At 42.4% G+C, this 22,426-nt stretch overlaps 1 protein-coding gene and 1 pseudogene across 1 annotated transcript in view; both read left to right on the top strand.

The window, feature by feature from the left end:
* Positions 1-4,925: 4,925 nt before the first annotated feature.
* On the top strand, positions 4,926-5,042 carry LOC145393132 (5S ribosomal RNA; annotated as a pseudogene).
* A 2,968-nt stretch (positions 5,043-8,010) lies between these two features.
* Positions 8,011-22,426, top strand: part of LOC145392692 (tRNA (32-2'-O)-methyltransferase regulator THADA-like) — a 165,673-nt gene continuing 151,257 nt past the window's right edge. Inside the window, exon 1 of the mRNA XM_080266997.1 lies at positions 8,011-8,164. Within this exon, the coding sequence (XP_080123123.1) occupies positions 8,077-8,164 (88 nt within the window). The 5' untranslated portion in view covers positions 8,011-8,076. The remainder of the gene's footprint in view (positions 8,165-22,426) is intronic.

Consider the following 22,426-nt stretch of genomic DNA (forward strand, 5'->3'; position numbering starts at 1 on the left):
TAACAAAATGAGTATGTGTCATGGTAAAGTAAGCGTCTACTACAGAGTGATCTGCCACAAATAACACATACCGGCCTGCAAGTAGTCACACACAATGTAAAAAAAAAAAAAAAAAAAAATGGTGGGTCACATACCCCTTCAGCAAACAGGGATGCAGTAATATATATATATTTAGTAGATGTAGTAGACCTATATACTCTTAAATGTAACGGAATCCGTAAGAAATATGTTCTCCTGTGTGATCTAGGGTCGACTTCGTGTCAGAACACTAGCTACTGAGCTGGAGTTCTCTTTCAAGACCAGGTCTAGCATACATAACAAGAGGAACAGGGCATAAAAACTCGGGTCGACCAACCTTACATGTATATTTCTTTAATTACACAGTGAACAGATTACAATATTAATATTATACACTGGTCAGGTTAGGGGACACAAAGGACTAGTTGACTCTGGCCCTGGCTGCTGTGGTCTTGGGCTGCTTACAGGTGTCGCTCGGGTGTGGGAGGGAGCTCATAAGGTGTGCCCTCCCGCAGGAGGCACGGGACTGCTGTCGAGGGCTGGGTCATCCGGTGGAGGGAGGCCCTTCCCTAGTGGGGCCTTGGTGGAGAAGGTGGCCCTCTGGACTGGAGCCGAACAGGGTGAGAAGGCGGGCTTGCCTCCTCCTACTTCTGGAGGAGGACTGCCTGCTGGTGGGGCTGGGGAGGTCATACCCCAGAGTCCTGGGGGTGCCCCTGGGGGTCTAGGGGCTGCGGTCTCTCCTGGGTTGAGTTGCCGTGCGAAGCTGCCCATGGCATCCCTTACCCATGAAGTCCGACAGCAGGGGGCGTCGCCCAGGCGCTGGCTGCAGGGCATTGACTCCCAGGCTCATGACAGGACCTTGCCAGAGCTCCTCCAGCTGCAACTCCTCTGGGGAACTGCACCTGTGGGGAGAGAGAGAGAGAAGGGTGTCCCGCTTGGCCTCTGGGTGGGTGGTGAAGTGAGCAAGGGACTTCCTCTGTGGAGGTAGTCACAAGGGCAGTGGATGAGGGACGTACGGTGGCTGTTCCCTCCTTCCCGACGCGGACAGCAGCCACTGTCGCGGTTCCACTTGCCCCTGAGACAGCAGGTGAATGGTGTAAGGTGGCCGTCCCTTCCTTCCTGGTCCAGACGGTGGACGTCACTGTGGTCCTGCTCCCTGAGGAGGTGGCAGACGAAGGGCGTACGGTGGCCGTCCCTTCCTTCCCGATGCCGACAATGGCCATCACCGCGGCTCGGCCCTTCTATGGGGCCACAGCTAGGAGACGTACGGTGGCCATTCTCCCCTTCCCAGTGCGGACAGTGGCCGTTACCACAGTGCTGTTCCCAGGAGTGGCTGCAGGCGAAGGGTGTACGGTGGCCGCCCCTTCCTTTCCAGTGCAGATGGTGGCCGTCACCGCGGTTCTGCAGGGGGTAGCAGAAGAAGAGCGTACAGTGGCTGTTTCCCTTACGCGGATGGTGGCCGTCGTCGCGGTGCTGCTTGGGACTGTATGGATACAAGTCCCACCCCGATCATGGCGAGGACTGGCCCGGCTGTAGAGTAGTCTGCCGGGGCGGCTTTCCTGTTCTTGGTCTTGTTGAGGGGAAGAGGGGCGCAAGGTCGTGGGGGATATAGGCCTGCTTTACGCGCGCCCTATGCGCCTCGCTTTGGTCACCCCCTGGGTTGGGTATTGCCACACCCGCGGTCCATGGCTCCTCCTTGGGGTTGGTATTAAGACACCCCAGCCGGGGTCTCCCGTTGGGGTGGGTATTTCAATATATAATTATGTGCTACAAAAGATTCATGTAGGTAGGTGTTTGGTACGTTACGTCAAACTGAGGAAAAATTACAGCTAGGGGGATTGATCCATTTGAATGGAGAAAGACTAGACAGTAGGGTATTTTAAAAAAAATGCAGCAATAAATTTTTTAATCATTGTAACGTAGCCCGGAAAATTGAGATTATGATTTTATTCCTTCATCGGTGCAAATAACGATGATGGCAGCTTTCATTTTACACATCAGTTATCTTCAGTAGTAATTAGATCTTATATATATTTATATTGAAGGAGCTTTTGTTATCCTTTGGTATATCGTGTTTTCTTTTCTTTATTTTTTTCTTTAGTGAACACAAGCTCTACTGCTCTTATTCGCACAATGTTTTAGTAGTGCGAATAGCGTTGTTTATAGAGTAGTTTGTGTTGGCGCATCTGTACTGGGATTCTTCAGTACTGTTCCTGTTTTTGTAAGTTTATGCAGAGGATATCATATGTATATTGTAAACGCTGCTTTCTGCTTCATTTTTGGACCTTTACTGAGTTTTTGAAGCAGTAAAATATGGTTGTGTATCGAGGTGTGTGTTGGCCTCTACCGTAACATACCGTGGATTTTATGAAGTTTTTGTTATGAGTAAGCACGGTACACAGTTTGATGTGTTTTCTGTGGGCTGCTCTCATTAGTAGCAACAACTTTTTCTTCAAACCTGAGTGACAAGAGAAGTGGTTTCTTGTAACCCAGGATCCCTCTTATAAGTTATGTGGGAATCACATAACCAGCCATTGGTTCCCTCTTTGCAAGAAAAAAAAAAGAAAAAAAAGAAAATGGATGCTGTACATAAGGAAGTTACCAGTTTGCCAGTGGCACATGTTTACTGACAATCTAGCCTAGTGGATCAGTGCTTCCAAATATGCTCAAATGTACACAGTTAAAAAGCTTGAATTGTCCTGGAAGACCCAACCAAACCACACCTGTTCTACCCAGAGGAAGGAAGAAAGGAATAATGAAGAATTAGCACCAAGCCATAACCTAAGCTAAGCTAACCAAGGGGGTTCCCATCCCAGGCCCAGACTCCAATATAATTTTGACTTCCTAGGATTGCCACCAAACATAACCTTGAAATCCCGGTAAATTTTTACAAGTGGACAATACACCCCCCCAGTAGTGCAATATATTTTTCTGGCAGTTTTTGATGCGATTCGAATGTGTCTGACCTTCATTTTTGTCGGAAATACCCCTCACCGAACACAATAAAACTAACCAAACCAAACCCAACATATCTAACCTATCTTAGGGGAGTAATAATCAATTTCCGAATGGGGTAATGGGGGTTATTTGTGATCCTTAGGGACTATACTATACAGTAATGGTGCTAAAATTCCAAAACTGCACATTGTCCACTTGTAAAACAATACCAAAATCCCCAGGTATCTGTCAGTATATAACTCATTTTCAAGTTTAACATAATCCAGTCTAACCAGACAACCTATTTTAAACCAACCATTATACAGCAGACCCGGCTTCAGTAAGGCTGAAAGTTCAATAGAGATGAATTGCATCTCCCCAGTTGGGAAATCAGACACATAATTGAAAATATACTCCATCCATCCATCATCCAATCCTATGTTGCCCCATGAGGAGTGTAGGAGCCCTGGGCTAGGCAAGTTTACTGCAATATATATCATACTCTAGTGCTGTACCGGTATATGAAATTTATGTCTCTGTTACACTTACGTGACCCATAATTTTGCCTTATTGCGCTTGTAAAACATCCTTGCCATAGCACTTGGACAGTTTTTAGATTCGCACAACCAGAGACTCTTAGAAAAATAAGTTTACCAAGTAACTTCTGGGCCAGTATAGACCATATTTCATTCCATGCACTTTGCTCGCAAATGAATAATAATGGAGATACAGAAATACGGTACTGATAAAGGGGGGAAAATGGCAGCCGAGCTCAGCGGTCAGCATTGTCTGTTGAGGTTGAAGGAGGAACAGAAGTGATGTGATGTATGACATAATAACAGCGTTGCCATTCTTAAATTTTAGCTAAAAACGTGGCTCATCACTCCTGAAGACCAACTGAATTTATTGCAGTGATGTGGCACATTAGGCAGTCACGTTACTTAATCAACCAATGACAGCCTAGGAGGCAAGGGCCTGGGACTGTGGGCTTTGATTTAAAATTCAGTCCGCGATGTCGTCTTGTGAAGGGTGCTCGTGGTCGCACTGGCGATTTATTAAGACTTACATGGACGAAGATCAGGGAGCAATTGACTTTTTGAGACGACATAACGTGCTTCCACAATCTGTTAAGTGCCCTCAGTGTGACAAAGTAGGATTTCAAATGTCCCACGCTAGGGCCTGCAGGATTTGAAAGTCAGTTCGTCTCCAGCCATGAACTGTGAAGGCTGCAAAATTACCGTAATTACTTCAGGAGCTGTAAACTGGTGAGTAAAGGCATTATTTCGTATTTACACCTGGTTAGGTTAGGTTAGATGAGGTTTGGTTAACTTCAGGGGGGGTCTGGGGGGCAAAGCCCCCCAGTTAGAAAGCATGGCCAGGGCTGGGGAGGTCTGGGGGGCAAAGCCCCCCAGTTAGCAAACACGGACTCCCTAAGAAGCTTAAAGATATATTTTTCAGAAGGATTTTAGTGTTCTTGGTTTGAATTTGATACCAGTTTCAGTCGGAAATCATTCGTTTGTGCATGTTTTCCCCACCCAATACCCCGCTTTCTCACAGGTCCCCCATTGTTCTTGGGGGGGGAGGGAGGGACCATGAAAGAAAGTGATTTCCAACAGAAATGATTATCAGATTCAAACGAAAAACACTAAAATCTTTCGGAAAAATATGATTTTAAGCTTGTTTGGGAGTTGTAAATTTACCCATATTTTTGTATCACATTTGAGTGTTTCCTATGGTTTTGGGTGTGATTCTGTTCATTTTGACCTTTTTTCTTTAAAAAAGAAATAGTGGTTTCTAAGGTGATTGCAAAAATATTCATTCCTTTGAAACCATTGATTGGCGATAGATTTGAAGGGCAAAATCAAATGAATCACACCAAAAACCATTGGAAACACTCAGATTTGATGCAAAAATCAGTGGTTGTGTGAAACTAAAACTTGACCTAGCACTTCTTCATGCCTATTGCAGTACAGTATTGCCATACCACGTTGAGTACACCACTTCCCGTCCGATCAGCGAAGTTAAGCAACGTTGGGTCTGGTTAGTACTTGGATGGGTGACCGCCTGGGAACACCAGATGCTGTTGGCATAACGTTCTCCCTACGTGTCAAGTGGGTTGGTGGAGGATTAGTGCCCCTCCCTGTAAAACAATTAACTCTTAAGCCCTTGGCCACCCCGTTTGGGATACATGGCGTCTGGCAGTGAAGTGGCATGATGTAGCTAGTGTTAGACAAGAGTTCAAAGTCGCCGCTACACAGTGCGTCTGTCATGATCTTGCTATGCTGGCAAGTTGGTGCGCCATTTAAAACATTTGGTTTCCATTTGGACAGACCTCATTTACTTCAATGGCTTTTCAGTTGAGTTTGTAGATCATATTCTCATTGGCATTGGAGTCATTGTAATACTTTATACTTAGTGATTCACTATGTTTATTACACTTTATATTCTTTGTTATGTCATTATATATGGTATATTAGATATTGACTTAGTTATCTGAGTAACGCATAGAAGATAAAAAGGTGTAATATTCTTGTGGCATGCAGAAAAAATCAGTGAGGAAGAGGTGCCCTAGAGTCGCCTGTGTTACCTAGAGTGTAAACCTGCAGATCTGTGTTTCCAGATTCATTTAAAGTTTATTGTTATGTGTTATGAAGAAGGAGCTTGGTTTTGACGTTGAAGGAGCCTTGCTAAAACCCAGCTGGGAGCCTGCTTTCTTATCAACTCACTGAATTATGCCAGGTTAGGTCAGCATAATAGCTTTATTTGATCTAGGTTAGGATTAGGTTTCACCCTTGCCAAGCTGCAGACATCATATGAGGCACAGTGGTCTACTTGGGCCAAGCAGCAAACCTCATATGACATGCAGTTTATGTTGGTTATGAAACAGTGACTTAGGGGAGGTAAGTACCATAAAAAGAATCAGCTCAGCAGAGGTGAAAGTGTTTGAGTTGGATGAATCTACAATAATTTACAAGAAAGAATACATGTAAGCAGATAGATATTGGAAAACCATCAACAAAACAATAAGTATAGGAAGCAGAAGTTTGCATTTTCTTAAACTTAGGAAAAATGGAAAAGTCAGGAACTTAGTGTAAGTAGACATAGGAAAAGAGGATAACTGTCATAGGCCAAATGACTCATGCAAGGCAGTACCTACACCACAGGCACTCAACCATTTTTGGAAGACCATCACTTTCCAGTACAGCATACCATATTTTTTATTATGGTTGGTGGGTGTTATCACCTGTCCTCATCCAGTCAGTGTATAACTGAAAACAGAATTTTTTGAGAATACATGTAACAGTAGATAAAAGTATTAATGCAAGGTACTTGCTCCCTTGGTTAAAGTGCACTTCAGAAAAACTGATGACTGCTTTACAAGGAAACCCAAATAATCCCGGGCACTGGTGTCTGGGCACTCTCAAGCATCTTGTCCCTACCATGATTGATGGTTACTGATAGCATCTCATATAACGAAAGTTGCACAGTTAAACTCATCTACCTGTATGTGGTATCTGTAGTAGATGCCTTAAGCTGCAAATGAATCACTTCCATGTAACCCTGTCTTCCACCATCAAGCTCACACCTTCCTCATACATACTATACCTATCTGTCATACAGCTCCATCTTATCCTCAGACTTCCTTTCCCTCTTCCCCCTCTGCCTCACTCACATCAGAGTTACATACACCCTCCTAGTAGGTGGTGGTGATCATCATTCACTCACTTGATGTAGTGCTGCCTACTTCTTCCTTCACATTTATCATTCTCTTTCTTTGTCTACCTTCCTCTCTTCCTGTTCCTCCCTTTCTTCGTGTCGCTTTTAATTACTCCATTTCATTTAAAGTGGCTTTATAGTGAGTGACAAGCCTAATGATTTTCCGTAACTTAGGAAACCATTTACAGAGTTGGTTGGTGACAATATAACAGGGTGATGTGGAGCCTACTGTGGTACCTCTGTTAACAGGATGGAGAGGCACGTATGTGGTGTCTGCCCAGGACCCAAACCTCAACCCTTCCCTGTGCCTCACTGTGGTGTGATGCTGTCTGCTGCAGGGTAACGTTGATTCACTGCATGCGACGGTCCTGCAACGGCAATTGCTTGCCTTCAGTTGATGGATCTACTTGGCTAGACAGACTTGGGTTACTCAACAACAACATCCCTCAGTTTCTCTTTGTCTGTCTTCACGTGGCCAAACCCCCAGAGTTTTTAATGCTTTTTAGCACATCCACATCAACACCATAACACTCCTTCACTTCCTCATTTGTATGTCTGTCTCTCCTCCTAGCTGCACATGCTCCATTCAGATATTTCATTCCACTGCTTTCATTCTTGATGCCTCTTCCAACAGGGTCCAAGCTTAACCCCCATACATTGAAGTGGGGATCACAACATTGTCCATAGAAAAGTTATGAAGAGGTTCCAGTGGCATTTGTGCTAACTGTAACTCCATTTCGAGTTGCAGCATGTGTGAGAAATGTAATGCTTCATCTTGGGAAATTTTTGCAGTAAAGGAGGATGAGTGTAGGTTTGAGTGTAGAGATGATATTTTGATGACCAGATGGATGTGTAGCACTTCTGTGAATGACAGCAGGAACTGACTGTACTGGGAATCAGCTGGGAAGTGAAGGCCTTGACATTTCAATGATTTGATGCAGGGCAGGAGAATAAGGTGGTTTAGACATGTGGAGAGAATGTATGATGAAACCCTAGGAGTGTGAATGTGGAGGGTTGAGCACCAAGGAGTAAACCTAAAGGGACTTGGGATGAGGTCTTAAAAACTGACCTGAGGGTCAAGGTACTGGTATCATGTAGCCAGAGATCATATAGCATGGATAGCCACTGTCATGTGAACAAAGCTGTTGTATGCAAGCATGTACAAAGCTTTTCAAAATGAAGCAGAACAAAAGACCATGTATACTCATATGTAAAACCTTCCATGATCCTTCTTTATTCACTTTATGAGAAGAGTATTAGGTACATTGTTCTCTTTAAACATTCCAGGAAGCTGATGGAAAGAGGAGTTCATGAAGGATGATGTATTGATGTTTGTCACTGGGTTATGGTACATCGAGCTGATAGTTTGGAGCAGCTGGAGCAGCAATTTTTGGCTGGACAGCCATGGAGTCAGCAAATCAGAAGCACTCACTGAAAGGAGGGAAAATTCGGAAGTCCAATACAGAGAAGTTCACCTTAAGTCCACCACCAGGTATACTGGTATATACAGGCATACCCCGGTTTAACGATGCAGTTACTTAGGTAAAAACCCATCGTTAGGCGGGGTATCGTATATCAGGGTAGTTTTAACATGTAAAGTAATGGGATGCATTTTTCAGCCTTAGGTTCCCCCCCCCCCAAGCAAGACCAAAACCCACCCAAATGAGCCCAAAACAAATTTAAAGCCAATCTAAATGGCCTAACAGCTGTAAAAGACGCTAACCTAAGCCTAACACCTGTAAATAACTCACTAAAGCCAACAAATAAAATCTGAACTTCATCAAATATAAGTCTGGAAAAAATGAAACTTAGTAACCTGTACCCCAAAATGACAATGTTCACCCCACATGTGGCTAAAACACATTAATCTAAGTCTAAAAACTGTTTATAAATCAACCTAAACACACAATTTCAGTCTAAAATATCATCAAAATTGGTAAAAAAAGAAGTCAAAACCCATCGTTAAACTGGGGTTTGGCCATCGTTAGGCAGGGTATGGTGGTATTTCTACCCCCATCATTAAGCTAGGGTATTGCATCTAGGGGTATTGTATATTGGGGTATTACTGTATATGGTAGTTTTCTCCTCCTCCTCCTCTTCCTTCTCCTCCTCCTCCTTCTCCTCCTCCTCCTCCTCCATTTATGGTGTATTTCTACATTTCATGATAAGTTAGATAATACTAAATCATAAAAAGTAGTTTTCTATTCTTTTTTTCTCTGATAAAGGAAGTTAGTATATGGGAAGTGTATCTCCCTAGTAATTCAGTATTTCATTTATTGAGTAAATTATCCATTTTTAGTAACATCCCTTAACTTTTTTTTTTTTTTTTTTTTTTTTTTTTTTTTTTTTTTAAATATTACCACTCACAATGCTGTCCATGTTGAAGACCTGCCAGGAGTGTGCTGGTCATTTTGCTTCACAGTTTTTTACGGATTACTTTTCGTCACCTGTGTGCAAACTATGCATTTTGAGGAGAGATCTAGAGGAAGCCTTAGCTGAATCATGGAGAAATAACAGGGAACTCAAGGCAGAGTTTGAGACACTAAAAGAGTTCATAGCAGCAAATGTAGGAGTCAGTGACAATACTCAAGAGGGAAGACGTGCAAACAGCCCATACCAGACCCCGCCCATAGGCAGTTACAAACGATCGTGTATCGTCCTCACCCAGCGATTCTGTACTTTCCTTTCCAAGTTAAGTCCCCTTCACTATAGTAAGATACCAGTAAGAGTTTGAGGAAGCACCTCCCCATAACTACATACAATCGCTACCAGATCCTTGCTGAAGCGGTTGACTAGATTGAAGAAACAAGGCTTGCTGGGGAATCCACTGTACGCTGTCAGCTGGAGGAATTTTGTGGACGTGCCCCCAGCAGCAGAAAAGAGGTACTGTTTTCCAGCAGGTGGACTGTGTGATATTACAGAAGCCTGCGGTGAGGTCACAAAAGACGCAAATGTTAAAACTTTACGTCATTCATGTCGGTACAAACGATCTGAAGCATAGCAGGTTGGAGGAATTGCTAGCAAAGTATCATGAGATGATCAAGCAGTTTAAAACAAAGTCCATTAATGTAATATTATCCAGCATACTCACAAGGATCAGTGTAGAAAATAGCTTCTGTGATAAGGCCTTCAGCACAAATTACCACCTCAAATCTTTCTGCACGCAAGGAGTCAACTTTGTCAGTCTGTGGGACCAGTTCTGTGAGCAGTATATTCATTTCCAGTAAGGTGGTCTCCATTTGAACTCAGTAGGAATGGCACAGCAAGGTGGACTTTTACATGATAAAGTTACTCTCTTAAAATAAAAAAACACAGAGCATCTGGGAGCGGTAAGCTCAGCGTAAATACCCATAAAGTCAGTTCATCAACTGTTTGGTACAGAATTAGAGTATGCAATGTTAACGCCTGGTGTCTGCGCAACTGATTTGAGGATTTAGAATCTCATTACCTAGAAAATATGACATTGTCGGCATCATGAAGTCCTGAATTAACACATCTGACCATGACTTTTTAGCAGAATACTCATTAACAGGGTACAATATTTTCAGCTGTGAGTGACCACACTGAACCAGTGGTGATGTTTTACTATATATGAAAACTAATCTCCACCCCCATGTACAGTACAGTACTGTATTGTACTATCCAAACCCAGTATTACCAACATAGATGCCAGTTACATTCAACTGAGTATTAAATCATGTGAAATAAATATTTGTCTCGTTTATCGTCCTCCAGCACAGTCAACTGACACAGGCGAAGAACCTTATGATCAGATTGCGGAAAATTGTTGTCACGAGGATACCATAATTTTTGGTGACTTTAACCCGCTGAGTGCCAGCAGACTTTGGACCCTCATGGAGCCGTGGTGCCAGCCAATGTTCAACTTTTTTTTTTTTTTTTTGCTAGATAGGTTAGAAATGATGAGGAAACATGGAGAACAACATAAAAGTACTCAGAGAAACCATTTAGATCAATTTTAAGGTCGATTCTCCCTGACCAGGCTGCTGAAAACTTTGGAGTAACGCCCATAGACTTTATCGGCCACCTCTGATACCCATTGAGTTGAGGTAGATCTTCGTTTTCTTCATCAGTAACTATGTTATTCAAGACAAAAACACTCTTGTTGGGTATATAGATGATATAAGGAAGGTCTAGGGCAGCCAAGAGAGATGCAGGAATATCCCAGCCAATTTTTTGGTGCCTAATTTAAATTTTCAAATTTCGGCAAATACAGTATATTAAATTGCTGACATACATGGACATCAGTGGCACTGTCCGCGTATACAGGGGCTGACGTACATGTATGTTGTTGGCACGGGGTAGGTTAATCTACCAGTAACAAAGTGGGGTGAACCGCTAACTGCATACTCAGAACAAGAGCTTTACATGAATCTTCAAGAAAGCACCCCTTACCAACACATAGAATACCTAGTGAGAGGAAACAATATCCTAGACGTCATCATAACTACAAATGATAACCTAGTTAACATCATTGAAATTGGACCTGAGTTTTGTTCTAGCGGTCATCGGATGAAAGAGTTTAATATTGCTCCTTACAGAGCGAAAGAAACAGAGCAAAGAAAAAGTCCCGGACTATTGTAGAGCAGATTTCACCAGACTCAGAGTGCTACTTACAACTGTGGATTGGAATAAAGTGACTGAAACCGATGACATAAACCAAAAATGGGAAATTTTCACCAAAAAATTTAATGAAGCGGTAAAGTCATGTGTACCTCTATGTAACAGGCATCCAGCTGGTACTAGTAAACCAAAGTGTTGGTCCAGTGTAATTAAAAGTAGCTTAATAGCCAAAAAAAAACACATGCTTACTGTAATTATAAAACTACACAAAACAATGATGATTAATTAGAGTATGATAATCCATGCCACATATCGAAAAGACATCAAACGAAGCAAGAGAGCACTGGAGATCCATGTTGCTAATATGTGCAGGTCAAACCCTAAAGAATTTGACTGTTACCTTAGAATTAAAAAGGTTATGACTGCATCAGTAGGCCCTTGTGAAACGAACAATGGCAAACATACAGAAAATGAGGTTAAATGGCAAACATTCTTATTGATTACTGTGCATGTGTTTTTACAGTAGAAAATGCCACCAGAAGCCTAATATCACCCATAAACCAAGCAAATAGGATCATCCTCAGTAAGTAAAGTATCCACTAGCAATTTCCTTTCAGCCATAACTATACAAATAAACAAAACCCCTGGCCCTGATAAAATATCACTGAGAATTTTTAAAGAATAAAAAAATGAGTTATTGCAGCCACTCTTTGTCTTATTCATTAATTCATTAAGTACTGGGAAAATCCCAAGTGAATGAAAACTAGCAAATATAACACCAATTTTCAAAATGGAAAAAAGGCAGAATATAGGAGAGAAGTGGAGGAGCGATTGAGTAAATACGATTTGGAACAGATGGGGGAGGTGGAAGGGGTGTGCAAGATATTCACAGAAGAAGTCATTGCAGCATGTGAGGTGGTATGTGGGGTGAAGAGAAGACGAAAGGGGGTGCAAGGAACAACATGGTGGAATGAAGAGGTAAGACAAGCTGTGGCACAAAAGAAGAAAGCATATAGTGAGTGAGTGAGAAACAGGGATGTGGAAGAAGGTGAGAGGCGGACACACACACACACACACACACACACACACACACACACACACACACACACACACACACACACACACAACATGTGCATTTATACATTGCTTGCACATATGAGAGTTATATGCAGAAAGGCAGAGAGAGTTGAAACGATTAGTAAGAGAATGTAAGAAGAGAGTGGATGAGGAATTTGGAATGAATTTGAGTGTGAAGTGGAGGGAATGTAAGAAAATGTTCCGAGAAGAGGTAAAGCGAGTAAGACAGGGTGATAAAGAAGTTAGCCAGGGAGTGAAAGATAAAAGTGGGAGATTGCTAGTGGAGAAGGGATAAAAAGTGAGCAGATGGAGAGAACACTTTCAGGAACTGTTAAACATAGAGAATGAAAGTGATGCTAGGATAAGTTGCCAGGAATGGCTGGGAGAAGGAGGAAGGTGAGAAGAGAGGAAGAAATCAGTAGGACGGAAGTAGTAGAAGCAAAGAAAAAAGCCAAAATGGGGAAAGCCCCAGGAATAGATGGAGTGTGGTGAAATGCTGAAGCATGGGGGAGAGGTAGTACATGTAGTAGCATGGATATGGAAGATGTGCAGATTGACCTGGGAGGAAGGTAGATTCCCGGAGGATTGGAAGTCAGGTGTCATTATTCCTCTGTACAAAGGAAAAAGGGAAAAATAAGTGTGTGGTAGTCATAGGGGCATTTGTTTTTTCAGTGTAATAGAAAAAGTGTATGGTAGGATACTTATTGACAGAGTTAGGGAAGTAACAGATGACTTAGTTGGTGAAGAACGGGGAGGTTTTAGGAAGGCAAGAGGTTGTGTAGATCAGATATGCATTCTTAGGTCTCTGGTGTAAAAATTTCTAGAGAAGGGAAAAAAGTTGTATGTGGCCTTCATGGATTTGGAGAAAGCATATGACAGGGTGGATAGACAAGGAAAGTGGAAAATATTAAGAATATATGGAGCAAATGGGTAGTTGTTGAATGCCGTAAAACGTATGTATGAGGGGGGCTAAGGCTGCAGTGCGTGTCGATAGTGAACAGAGTGAATTTTTCTCTCTGAATGTTGGATTGAAATGGAGGTGTGTCATGTCACCATGGTTGTTCAGTCTGTAAATGGTTGGGGTTTTAAGAGATATTAGGTAGGGCAGCAGATGTTGGAGCATCCCTAATGAGAGAGGGCAGCATTTAGAAACTCCCTATACTGTTGTTTGCAGATGATACTGTATTGCTAAGTGAAGATAAAGGGGAACTGCAAGGGTTGGTGAATGAGTTTGAAAGTGTGTGTAAAAAGTGAAATCTAAAAATGAATGTAGGGAAGAGTAAAGTTACGGCCTTCGAAAGAAATGAAGTCACCGGATGTACAGAGATATTGGATGATGAGGAAATGGAAAACGTGAGTGCATTTAAGTACTTAGGTAGTGTGATGAGTAAGGATGGAAGTTTAGAGGGTGAAGTGCATGAAAGGGTACAACAAGGAAGAAAGGTTGCAGGTTCTTTGAAAGCATTGATGAGAACCAGGGAAGTAAACATGGAAGTAAAAAAGTTAATGCATGACTATTGTGATACCAACTCTGACGTATGGAAGTGAAGCTTGGATCTTGTTGGAAGGATGCAAATCAAGAGTGAGAGACGTGGAAATGAGTTATTTGAGAGGAGCGTATGAGGTTACATGGAGAGACAGCCCGACAAATGAGGACGTAAAGGAGCATTGTGGTGTGGATGTGGATGTGATAGAAAGTGTTAGGAGAAATACATTGAGGTGGTTTGGCCATGTGGAGAGGATGAAGAGTGAGAGACTAACGAGGAGAGTGTATGTGAGTGAGGTGGAGGGGGGGGAGAGGGAGGGGGAGGCCAAGGATGAGATGGAGGGATGGAGTGGAGAGGTATATGAGAGAGGGGTGTGTGAGCTGGAAGCAGGGCAGTGAAATGACGGGGGACCGGGTGACATGGAGGTGATTTGTTTGTGGCCTCCCCTTATGGGATTAAGGCATCTAGCAGTAGTTATGTTGATAGATAGATAGATAGAAGTAGTTGGTCCCAGGAAATCACAGACCAATCAGCTTAACATCAGTAGTGTGCAAATTAACCTGTTGCATGCCAGCTGACCTGGGACCTTGGGACCTTCATGGCACCCCAATGCTGGTTTTTTTTTTTTTTTTTTTTTTTTTTTTTTTTTTCACTAGACAGGCTAAGAATGATGAGAAAACATGGAGAACAGCCATAAAAGTACAGTGTTCACAGAAATCTAAAAGATTGTTTTGAGGTCGATTCTCTTGGCGAGTAGCTGAAATGTTCAGAGTAATGCCCGTATACTTCATCGGCCATGGCTGACACCCAGTGAGTTGAGGTAGAACATCGTTTTCTTCATGGGCAAGTATCCCAAATGACCCAGGGACACTCTCGGAAGGAGAGGCAGCGCGGTGTGGGGTTGGAAGTGGCAGGTATCATTGTGCATAACGTGAATAGAACAAAGTACTGCTTACTTTGTACTTTTTACTAATTTGTTCTTCCCCACTCTTCTGGGATTTTCTGGGTGATCCTACCCACGAAGGCAGCTGATGTTCACCTGAGGGGTTGGCCTCATATTCCTCATCACTAGATGAATCGTCCATGGAGCGAGAGCGGCGTGGTGAGGTGGAAAGTGGTGGTGGTGCAAGTTGAGATACACCCATGCAGACAACCAGATACCTCGCCTTTCTTGGGGATGGAATCACGTCCTTGCTGCTTGATTCTGACTCAGGTGGACATAGTCTTGATCAGCAACATCTTCATCAATGGGAAAATAACTTTCTCCATCATAAGGGATGTTCAGGAGCTCGTCAATCTCGTGTTGGGGAATCGATGTGCCATGGGGCTCACTCTTTCACAAAGTGGGACTGAGTTGGTGGGGCCCTGCGTAGGAGAAGGGATGCAATGATGACTCATGTCATGGGTATTAAGCCTAAACAGGCATGGGAGTATCCCTAGCAAATATCTTGTGCCAGTATTGAATTTTTGAATTTTGGCAAATATTTCAAATCGATGACGTATATATACGTCAGTGGCATTTTGTGCTCATTCAGGGCCCGACGTATACAGCTTACAGGCGGCCCTCCACATTCGCGGGGGTTAGGGGAGACAGCCTCCTACGAATGTGGATTATCTGTGAATGTTTGGTGCACCCTCCCGTAAATGCCTGTACAGCCACAAATCATACCCAGTGAGCAAGTGTGCTCGTACTGTACCTAATAAACTACAGTACAGAGATAGTCCGATTATCCGGGCTATATGGTGTTAAGGGGTGCCTGATTAGTCCAAAAGCACGATTAATCCGGCGGAAACACAAGTACTGTACTGTTAGACTGATTTATTTACCGGTAAATGTACACTTAAGTACCAGAAAGACTTTTCCAGTTCAATGTATATTCCTCCAGCTTGTTTCAGTATTTTTCAGACTGTATTCAGTTCGGTAAATCACGTTTTCTTACTGAAAGATTTCCTCCCTGTTAGTATCGTCACGTTCTAAAGCTGTACCTACGATTGTTTCCAGCACAATGGACAAAACTCATCGTACTCAAATGTGGACTTCGTTTCCCAACTTCCCAACTGAAGATTAGGTTAGGTTACATTATTAGGTGCAGTTAAGCTAGGTTAGGCCAGGTTTAAACACTTAGATTAGAACAGTGTCTTCTGCCATTACGTTAACGAATCAAAGAGTCGTCACACCAGAACAGTTAAAAACAGCGGGGAAAGATTTAACAAGAAATGTTTATTTACCAACCCAGAAATAAACAAAAAAATATAACAGACTATCAGGATGAACTGATTTGGTAAGGTGCTTTTACTGCTTACAGCAAAGCGTATGTTTACCCCCCTCAAATACTCAATGTTCGTGAGTTCAGAAATTTGTGTGCTCCCGTGGCAGACCTTGAAACCATTTTTTCAAAGTTATAAAGTCAGTTTAATTTTCTTACAGATGTGAAAAGACTCGTCTGGTACACTTGGCTTTTCCCCCTCCTCCCTAAACCCATCTTGTGATTTGTTATGATTCGTGAAAGAAAATTAGGGGGCATGTTACGTTAGAATTTAAACATATCGGCGAAAACATCTGGGACGAAAGGACCGCTGAGCTGTTTGGGATGGTAGAGTAGGGTCGTGTAAACATACCAGTGACCTTGGTTCCCTTCCCATAATTGTTCGCAGTTTTTATGGCTCTCCCTAACTTAACGTTACTGACACCGGTACAGTAAAGCATTGTTCAAGGCTAGCAGCCATAAGGGGTTAATGGAATACATTATTGTTTGTATCAATACTCTCTCCTTCACACATACAGTACACGAACGAACAAAAGAATGTGCAATAAATGTACACTTAACTGTAAGGAGCAGAAATAACTGTATGCTCTGTCATCCCGAAATGTGTTGGGAAGCGACATCGAACAAAGAATGTGGGACTGAATGCCACCTTACGAGAACACGTGAGATGAAAGTATTTTTTCTTATTAGTAAACATAATTGTTCCATTTCGTCCCCTATAATTGTGAAACTCGTAAATTTTCGTCCAAGCATACAGCCTAATAACCTTACCAATTCAATTCATATTCTCTAGTTTGTTTTTGTATTTTTCTAGTTTGTTTTCTTATTATCATAACGTTCCTTAAGCCTTACCTATGTTTGTTTCCGGCATAATGGAAGAAACTTACCCATAATTAGGGTGCATGTTACATTAGCATTTAAACATATCGGCGAAAACATCTGAGATGAAGTGGCAGGCCGCCTGACTGTTTGAGATGGTAGAGGAGGGTCGTGAAAACATACCAGTGACCTTCGTTCTCTTCCCATAATTGTTCGCAGTTTTTTATAGCTCTCCCTAACCCAACATCCCTGACACCGGTACAGTAAAGCATTGTTCGAGGCTGACAGCTATGATAGGGTTAATGGAATGCATTATTGTTTGTATTAATACTCTCTTTCACACATACAGTACACTTAAGAACGAACAAAAGAGTGAACAGTAAGTGTAAGAGGAAGAAATAACAATGCTCTGTCGGTCCGAAATGTGTTGGGAGGCACGATACCTAGCGAAGAATGCAGAACTGAATGCTAACTTACGAGAACACGAGATGAGTTTTTTTTTTTTTTTTTTTTTTCTGATTAGCAGACATTCTTGTTTCATTTCGTTCCCTTTTTTTTTTTTCTGATTAGCAGACATTCTTGTTTCATTTCGTTCCCTAAAACTAGGAAACCCATTACTTTTCGTCTAAGCATACAGCCTAAAGACCTCACCAATTCACTTCATATTCCTCCAGTTTGTTTTCTGTGTTTTTCTATTTTGAGGGTAGTAAATTACCTTCTCTTGCTGAAAGATTTTCTCTTTTATCACGTTCTTTAAGCCGTACCTATGATTGCTTCGGGCATAATGGAAGAAACTCATCGTACACAAAAGTGGATTTAGTTTCCCAATTTCCCAACTGGAGCCCAGGTTAGGTTAAATTAGGTTAAATTATTAAGTAGTTAAGCAAAGTTAGGCTATGTCAGGAGTATCAGTTGCCTCACCAAACTCCATCCTACCACCCTTGTGATCAAGTTGTGAGCAGGAGGTGTGGGTGGGGGTAGGGTGAGCAAGACTCTCTCTGGTTTATCCATGCCTCTCTCCCTAGAAACTGGATGCTTCCTGTTTAAACCGGAGCTATCGTACGGATAATTCTATGAATTACTGTACCACTGAACCATTGGGTCACGGCCCGGATATACCGAAAGCTGGATAATCCGAGCCTGGATAATCGAGCTTCCACTGTATATCTGGGACCTGAAAGCAGCATAAAATATCACAAATAGCTGATGACTTGCCCACATGTGAGTGTGGGCAAGTCATCAGCTACATATATACTCCAACTTCTTACAATCATACCCATTATATTCAGTCTTGGCTTCACAGAGGGGCAATCTGCGAATTTGCGAGACCCGCAAAAGTTATGTGGAGGGCCGCCTGTATACTTCGCTGGCACGGGGCGGGTTAATGGAAACAATCATAAGAGATGAAATAGTTAATTATCAAGGAAAATATACATATATAATCAAAGACTAGCAGCATGGATTGACATTGACATTCATGCTTAACTAACTTACTGGACTTCTTCCATGATGTTTACAAATCCTATGACAACTCAAGAGCAGTAGATATAATTTACCTCGGCTTTTAGAAAGCATTTGACACTGTCCCTCACAAGTGTCTTGTAAGCAAAATAGTAGCCCATGGAAAAAAGGAAATACAGTGAAAGTCCTCCAATCTGACAACCAACAATCCGAATACCTCAGTACTCCGAATTTTTCAAGGTGAAATTTATTTATTTATTTTTTTCTGGGCTTTATCTAAGGATTTATCTGGCTTGGACTTGCCTTTGGACTGGGATGTACTTGCCTTTGGACTGGGATGTACTTGCCTTTGGACTGGGATGTACTTGCCTTTGGACTGGGATGTACTTACTTGTAACTGTTCAGCTACGCTTCTATGCATTGTCCAAAACAATAACCCATATCATTTTAAGTGTTTATTTAATGGTCATGTACATGTTTCTAATGTTTTTGAAGGGCCCTCCCTATAGTCCAGAAAAAAAACAATAGTCTGAAAGACCCTCAGTCCTCTGCCATTCGGATTAGAGGACTTTTACTGTACGCAGAAATTGTTTTGAGATTGGCTTTTAGATAGAAAACAACAAGTTGTGCTAAGCAGAAAGGAATCCAAATGGCATAATGTGATTAGTGGCCTTCCCCAGGGGTCAGTACTTGGGCTGATACTTTTTGTTATCTACAGTAGTGCACCAACTTTCGCTACAGCAGGATTTGCGGAATCCACTTTCGCGGCATGCACCAAATATTCCCTAACTTCCACTTTCGCTTGAAAAAAAATTGATTTTCGCGCACAAATTTTGGGTTTGGGACAATATTTTGAACTTTGAATTTCCTGCACCGCCCGCCCGCAACCCACCGCCATCTTGAATGACGTCATGTCAACACTCTGTCCACCCATTCCCGCCATTGTGTACGAGCGTGCTAGCTCCATTGTGTTGGATTCTCACGGTTCAATGGCCTCTACTATACCTGGTAGTGTGGGGAAAGGGCCTGGTGGTGTGGGGGGAGAGCCTGGCGGTGTGGGGGGAGGGCCGGGAGGCAGTGGTGGTGATAAAAAGTGGCCGGGACATTCAAAGTCGGGAGGAAAGGCCAAGGCTAAAAGAGAGTATCGTGTTGGAGTGAAGAAACCTCAACCTGGTCTCTGTGGTATGTTTCTCCTCATATAATGTGTACTGTACAGTTTTTATTGTTTGTATCTCACAATGCAATGTACAATAGTGATTTGATGTACTGTATTGCAAGTGAAAATGAAAATCTGATGTTACTTTAGGATAACGGGGAACCAATTAGCCTATTTGCCATAAAGACAATGCCCCAACTTTCGCTAATTCCACTTTCGCGCATTATTTTTGGACCCAATTAGGCGCGAAAATTGGTGCCCCACTGTATTTAAATGACATAGATGAGACTTTAAATTGTAAAATATCCTGATATACAGACGATACTAAAATAACCAGTAAAACAGCTGCAGTGTTACAGTGGCAGCAATTACAAAATGACCTTAATACTTTGGCAAGCTGGACAGAAAAATGGCAGATGACCTTCGACATAGGAAAATGCAAAGTACTCCATATTGGAAATAACAGCGTCCATGCGAATATCAAAATGAACAATACTCAGTTATCAGGTACACACAGTGAAAAAGATCTTGGTGTGAAAATATCAAATGACCTAAAACCGAGTAAGCAGAGCACCGAGGTGGTTAAAATTGCAAACAAGGAGGTGGGTTTTATTGGAAAAATTTTCAAGTTTAAATTGGAAAAAGTCATACTTGCCTTGTACAGCTTGCTGATGTTTCCCTGTCTCGAGTATTGTGTGCAGGTCTGGTCTCCATACTACAGAAGGGACATAGAAAAATTAGAAAAAATACAGCGAAGAATCACAATATGATACCATGATTGAGAAGCAAACCATGTGACGAATACCTTGAAGAACTTAAATTATTTAGCCTAACAAAACACAGGTTAATTGGTGGCCTTATTGAAGTTTTCAAAATCATGAAGGAATATGACAACTTCGTTTCATGTCGTTTCGTTTTTAAAGGCTCGAACATGCTTGCATGCGTAGACCTTGGTCACCTTATTGTGGCTTTCCATGCTGCATGATCTATTGCAACCTCCCTGTTCAGTCCCTTAACCCTGAGGTCACACTTAATGACCTCGTCCCATGTCTTTCTTGGTCTACCCTTCATAACCCCACCACCAATATTAACACTTCTCACCTTCCTCACCTAATTATCCTCCCCCATCCTCTGCACATGCCCAAACCATCTCAATCTACCTCTCCTCATCACAACACCAATACACTCCCGTCCCATCCTACCTCTCAACTCTTCCATCGTAAACCCAGCCCCCCCAGACCTTGCACACAAGGATGCACTACACATCCACCTAATCATTGTCATTTCTGTACGTTTGAGCCTGTGAATATCCTCCTCCTTTACTGCCCAGGTCTCACAACCATACAGCATTACACTCTTAACACATGCTGCATACAAGGACCCCTTAGCACGTAGGGAGAGTCTTCTCAATGTCAGGAGAAGCAACAGCTCCCTGAACTTCTTCCAACCACTTCTCACCCTAGCCACAGAGCTAGCTCCAGCCCCACCTCTAGCACACAACATGTCTCCCAAGTAACAAAACTCTTCCACACACTCAAGAGATTCACCAGCATATTCAATCCTTTCATGCCTGACAATCTCCACCTGTTCTCCCCGACACATCGCACACATAAAATCAGCATTATCTCAGTCTGCCTCCGATACCACCATATCTCTTGTGCACCTATTTATCACAAACACCGCACAAGATGGAATTACATCCCACGCCGTTGTGGCAAACTGTGCATGGCCACACTCCCTCATTTTTGACAGTACTGCCACCACCCCTGGATATCATCGCTATTGTTTTATTGGACATGAATATATGTTTTGAATTAGGCTGGTTGAATCAGACCAGGACTAATGGCTGCAAAATTATGGGAAAGCATTTCTAATCCCATGAAGCAAAATATTTTCAACAGAGTCATAAATATCTGGAACAGATTACCCTTAGGTACCGTGAACGTATTTCAGTTAAGACATCTGAAAGCAAAATAGATAAGTACTTGCACAAGAATCCTCAGCTGACTATTTCTGTCCGAATAAATTGCTTTTACCAGGTACGAGTAAGTTCATGCACCTCCTGTCTACAAGACAACCCGTAGACTTAACATACTAGTACAGTACATAGCATTGTGTCATGTCATTATATATTTATCAATTTATTAAATGCAGTTAAAGTAGTATAAGCACAGACTAGGATCTACACAGATAGCCCTGAGTTAACGGTCACTACTCTTACTTTCAACCTGTGATGGGCTGTGGATCACTGAGGGTCTCTGTTAGTTAAGTGACCACTATCAGGATTTTTTTTAATGTATGAGGGGTCACTGCTTCAGGAGGCAAGTTGTGTGCTTGTCCCGCATGGGAAAGTTCCCTGTCACAGTGGAGTGAACGGAGCTACGTTTATGTTCATTCCCCTCCTGTCTACAAGATTTCCCATAAACTTAACATACCGGTACATAGTGTTGCATCACGTCATTATGCACTTTACAGTTTATTAAATGCAAATAACGTAATATACTCACAGGCTAGGATCTGCATAGATAGTCCTAAGTTAACAGTCACTACTCTTACTTTCGATCTGTGATGGGCTGTGTGTCACTGAGGGTCACTGTTAGTTAAGGGACCACCATTGGGATTTTTTAAAATGTACCAGGGTTCTGTGCTTCAGGAGGTAATTTGTGTACTTGTCCTGCATGGGAAAGTTCCTTGTCACAGTGGAGTGAATGGAGCTGGGGCCTCATTGACTGATGCCTACTTTGAAAGCACCAGGCAAAGCTGCTGCACCACTCCTGAACATCCACACTGTGCAGTTTCCACATTGTGTCTACAGATACCCCGTTAACTCGACATACCTGCACATAATGTCATGCCGTAGTTATTTATTTATTTGAGTATTCAGACTGGTAGCCTATAGATAAAGT

The sequence above is a fragment of the Coenobita brevimanus genome, chromosome 23 (assembly GCF_032717465.1).
Source record: "Coenobita brevimanus isolate Jiangsu-jjx chromosome 23, ASM3271746v2, whole genome shotgun sequence".
Taxonomy (NCBI): Eukaryota; Metazoa; Arthropoda; class Malacostraca; order Decapoda; family Coenobitidae; genus Coenobita; species Coenobita brevimanus.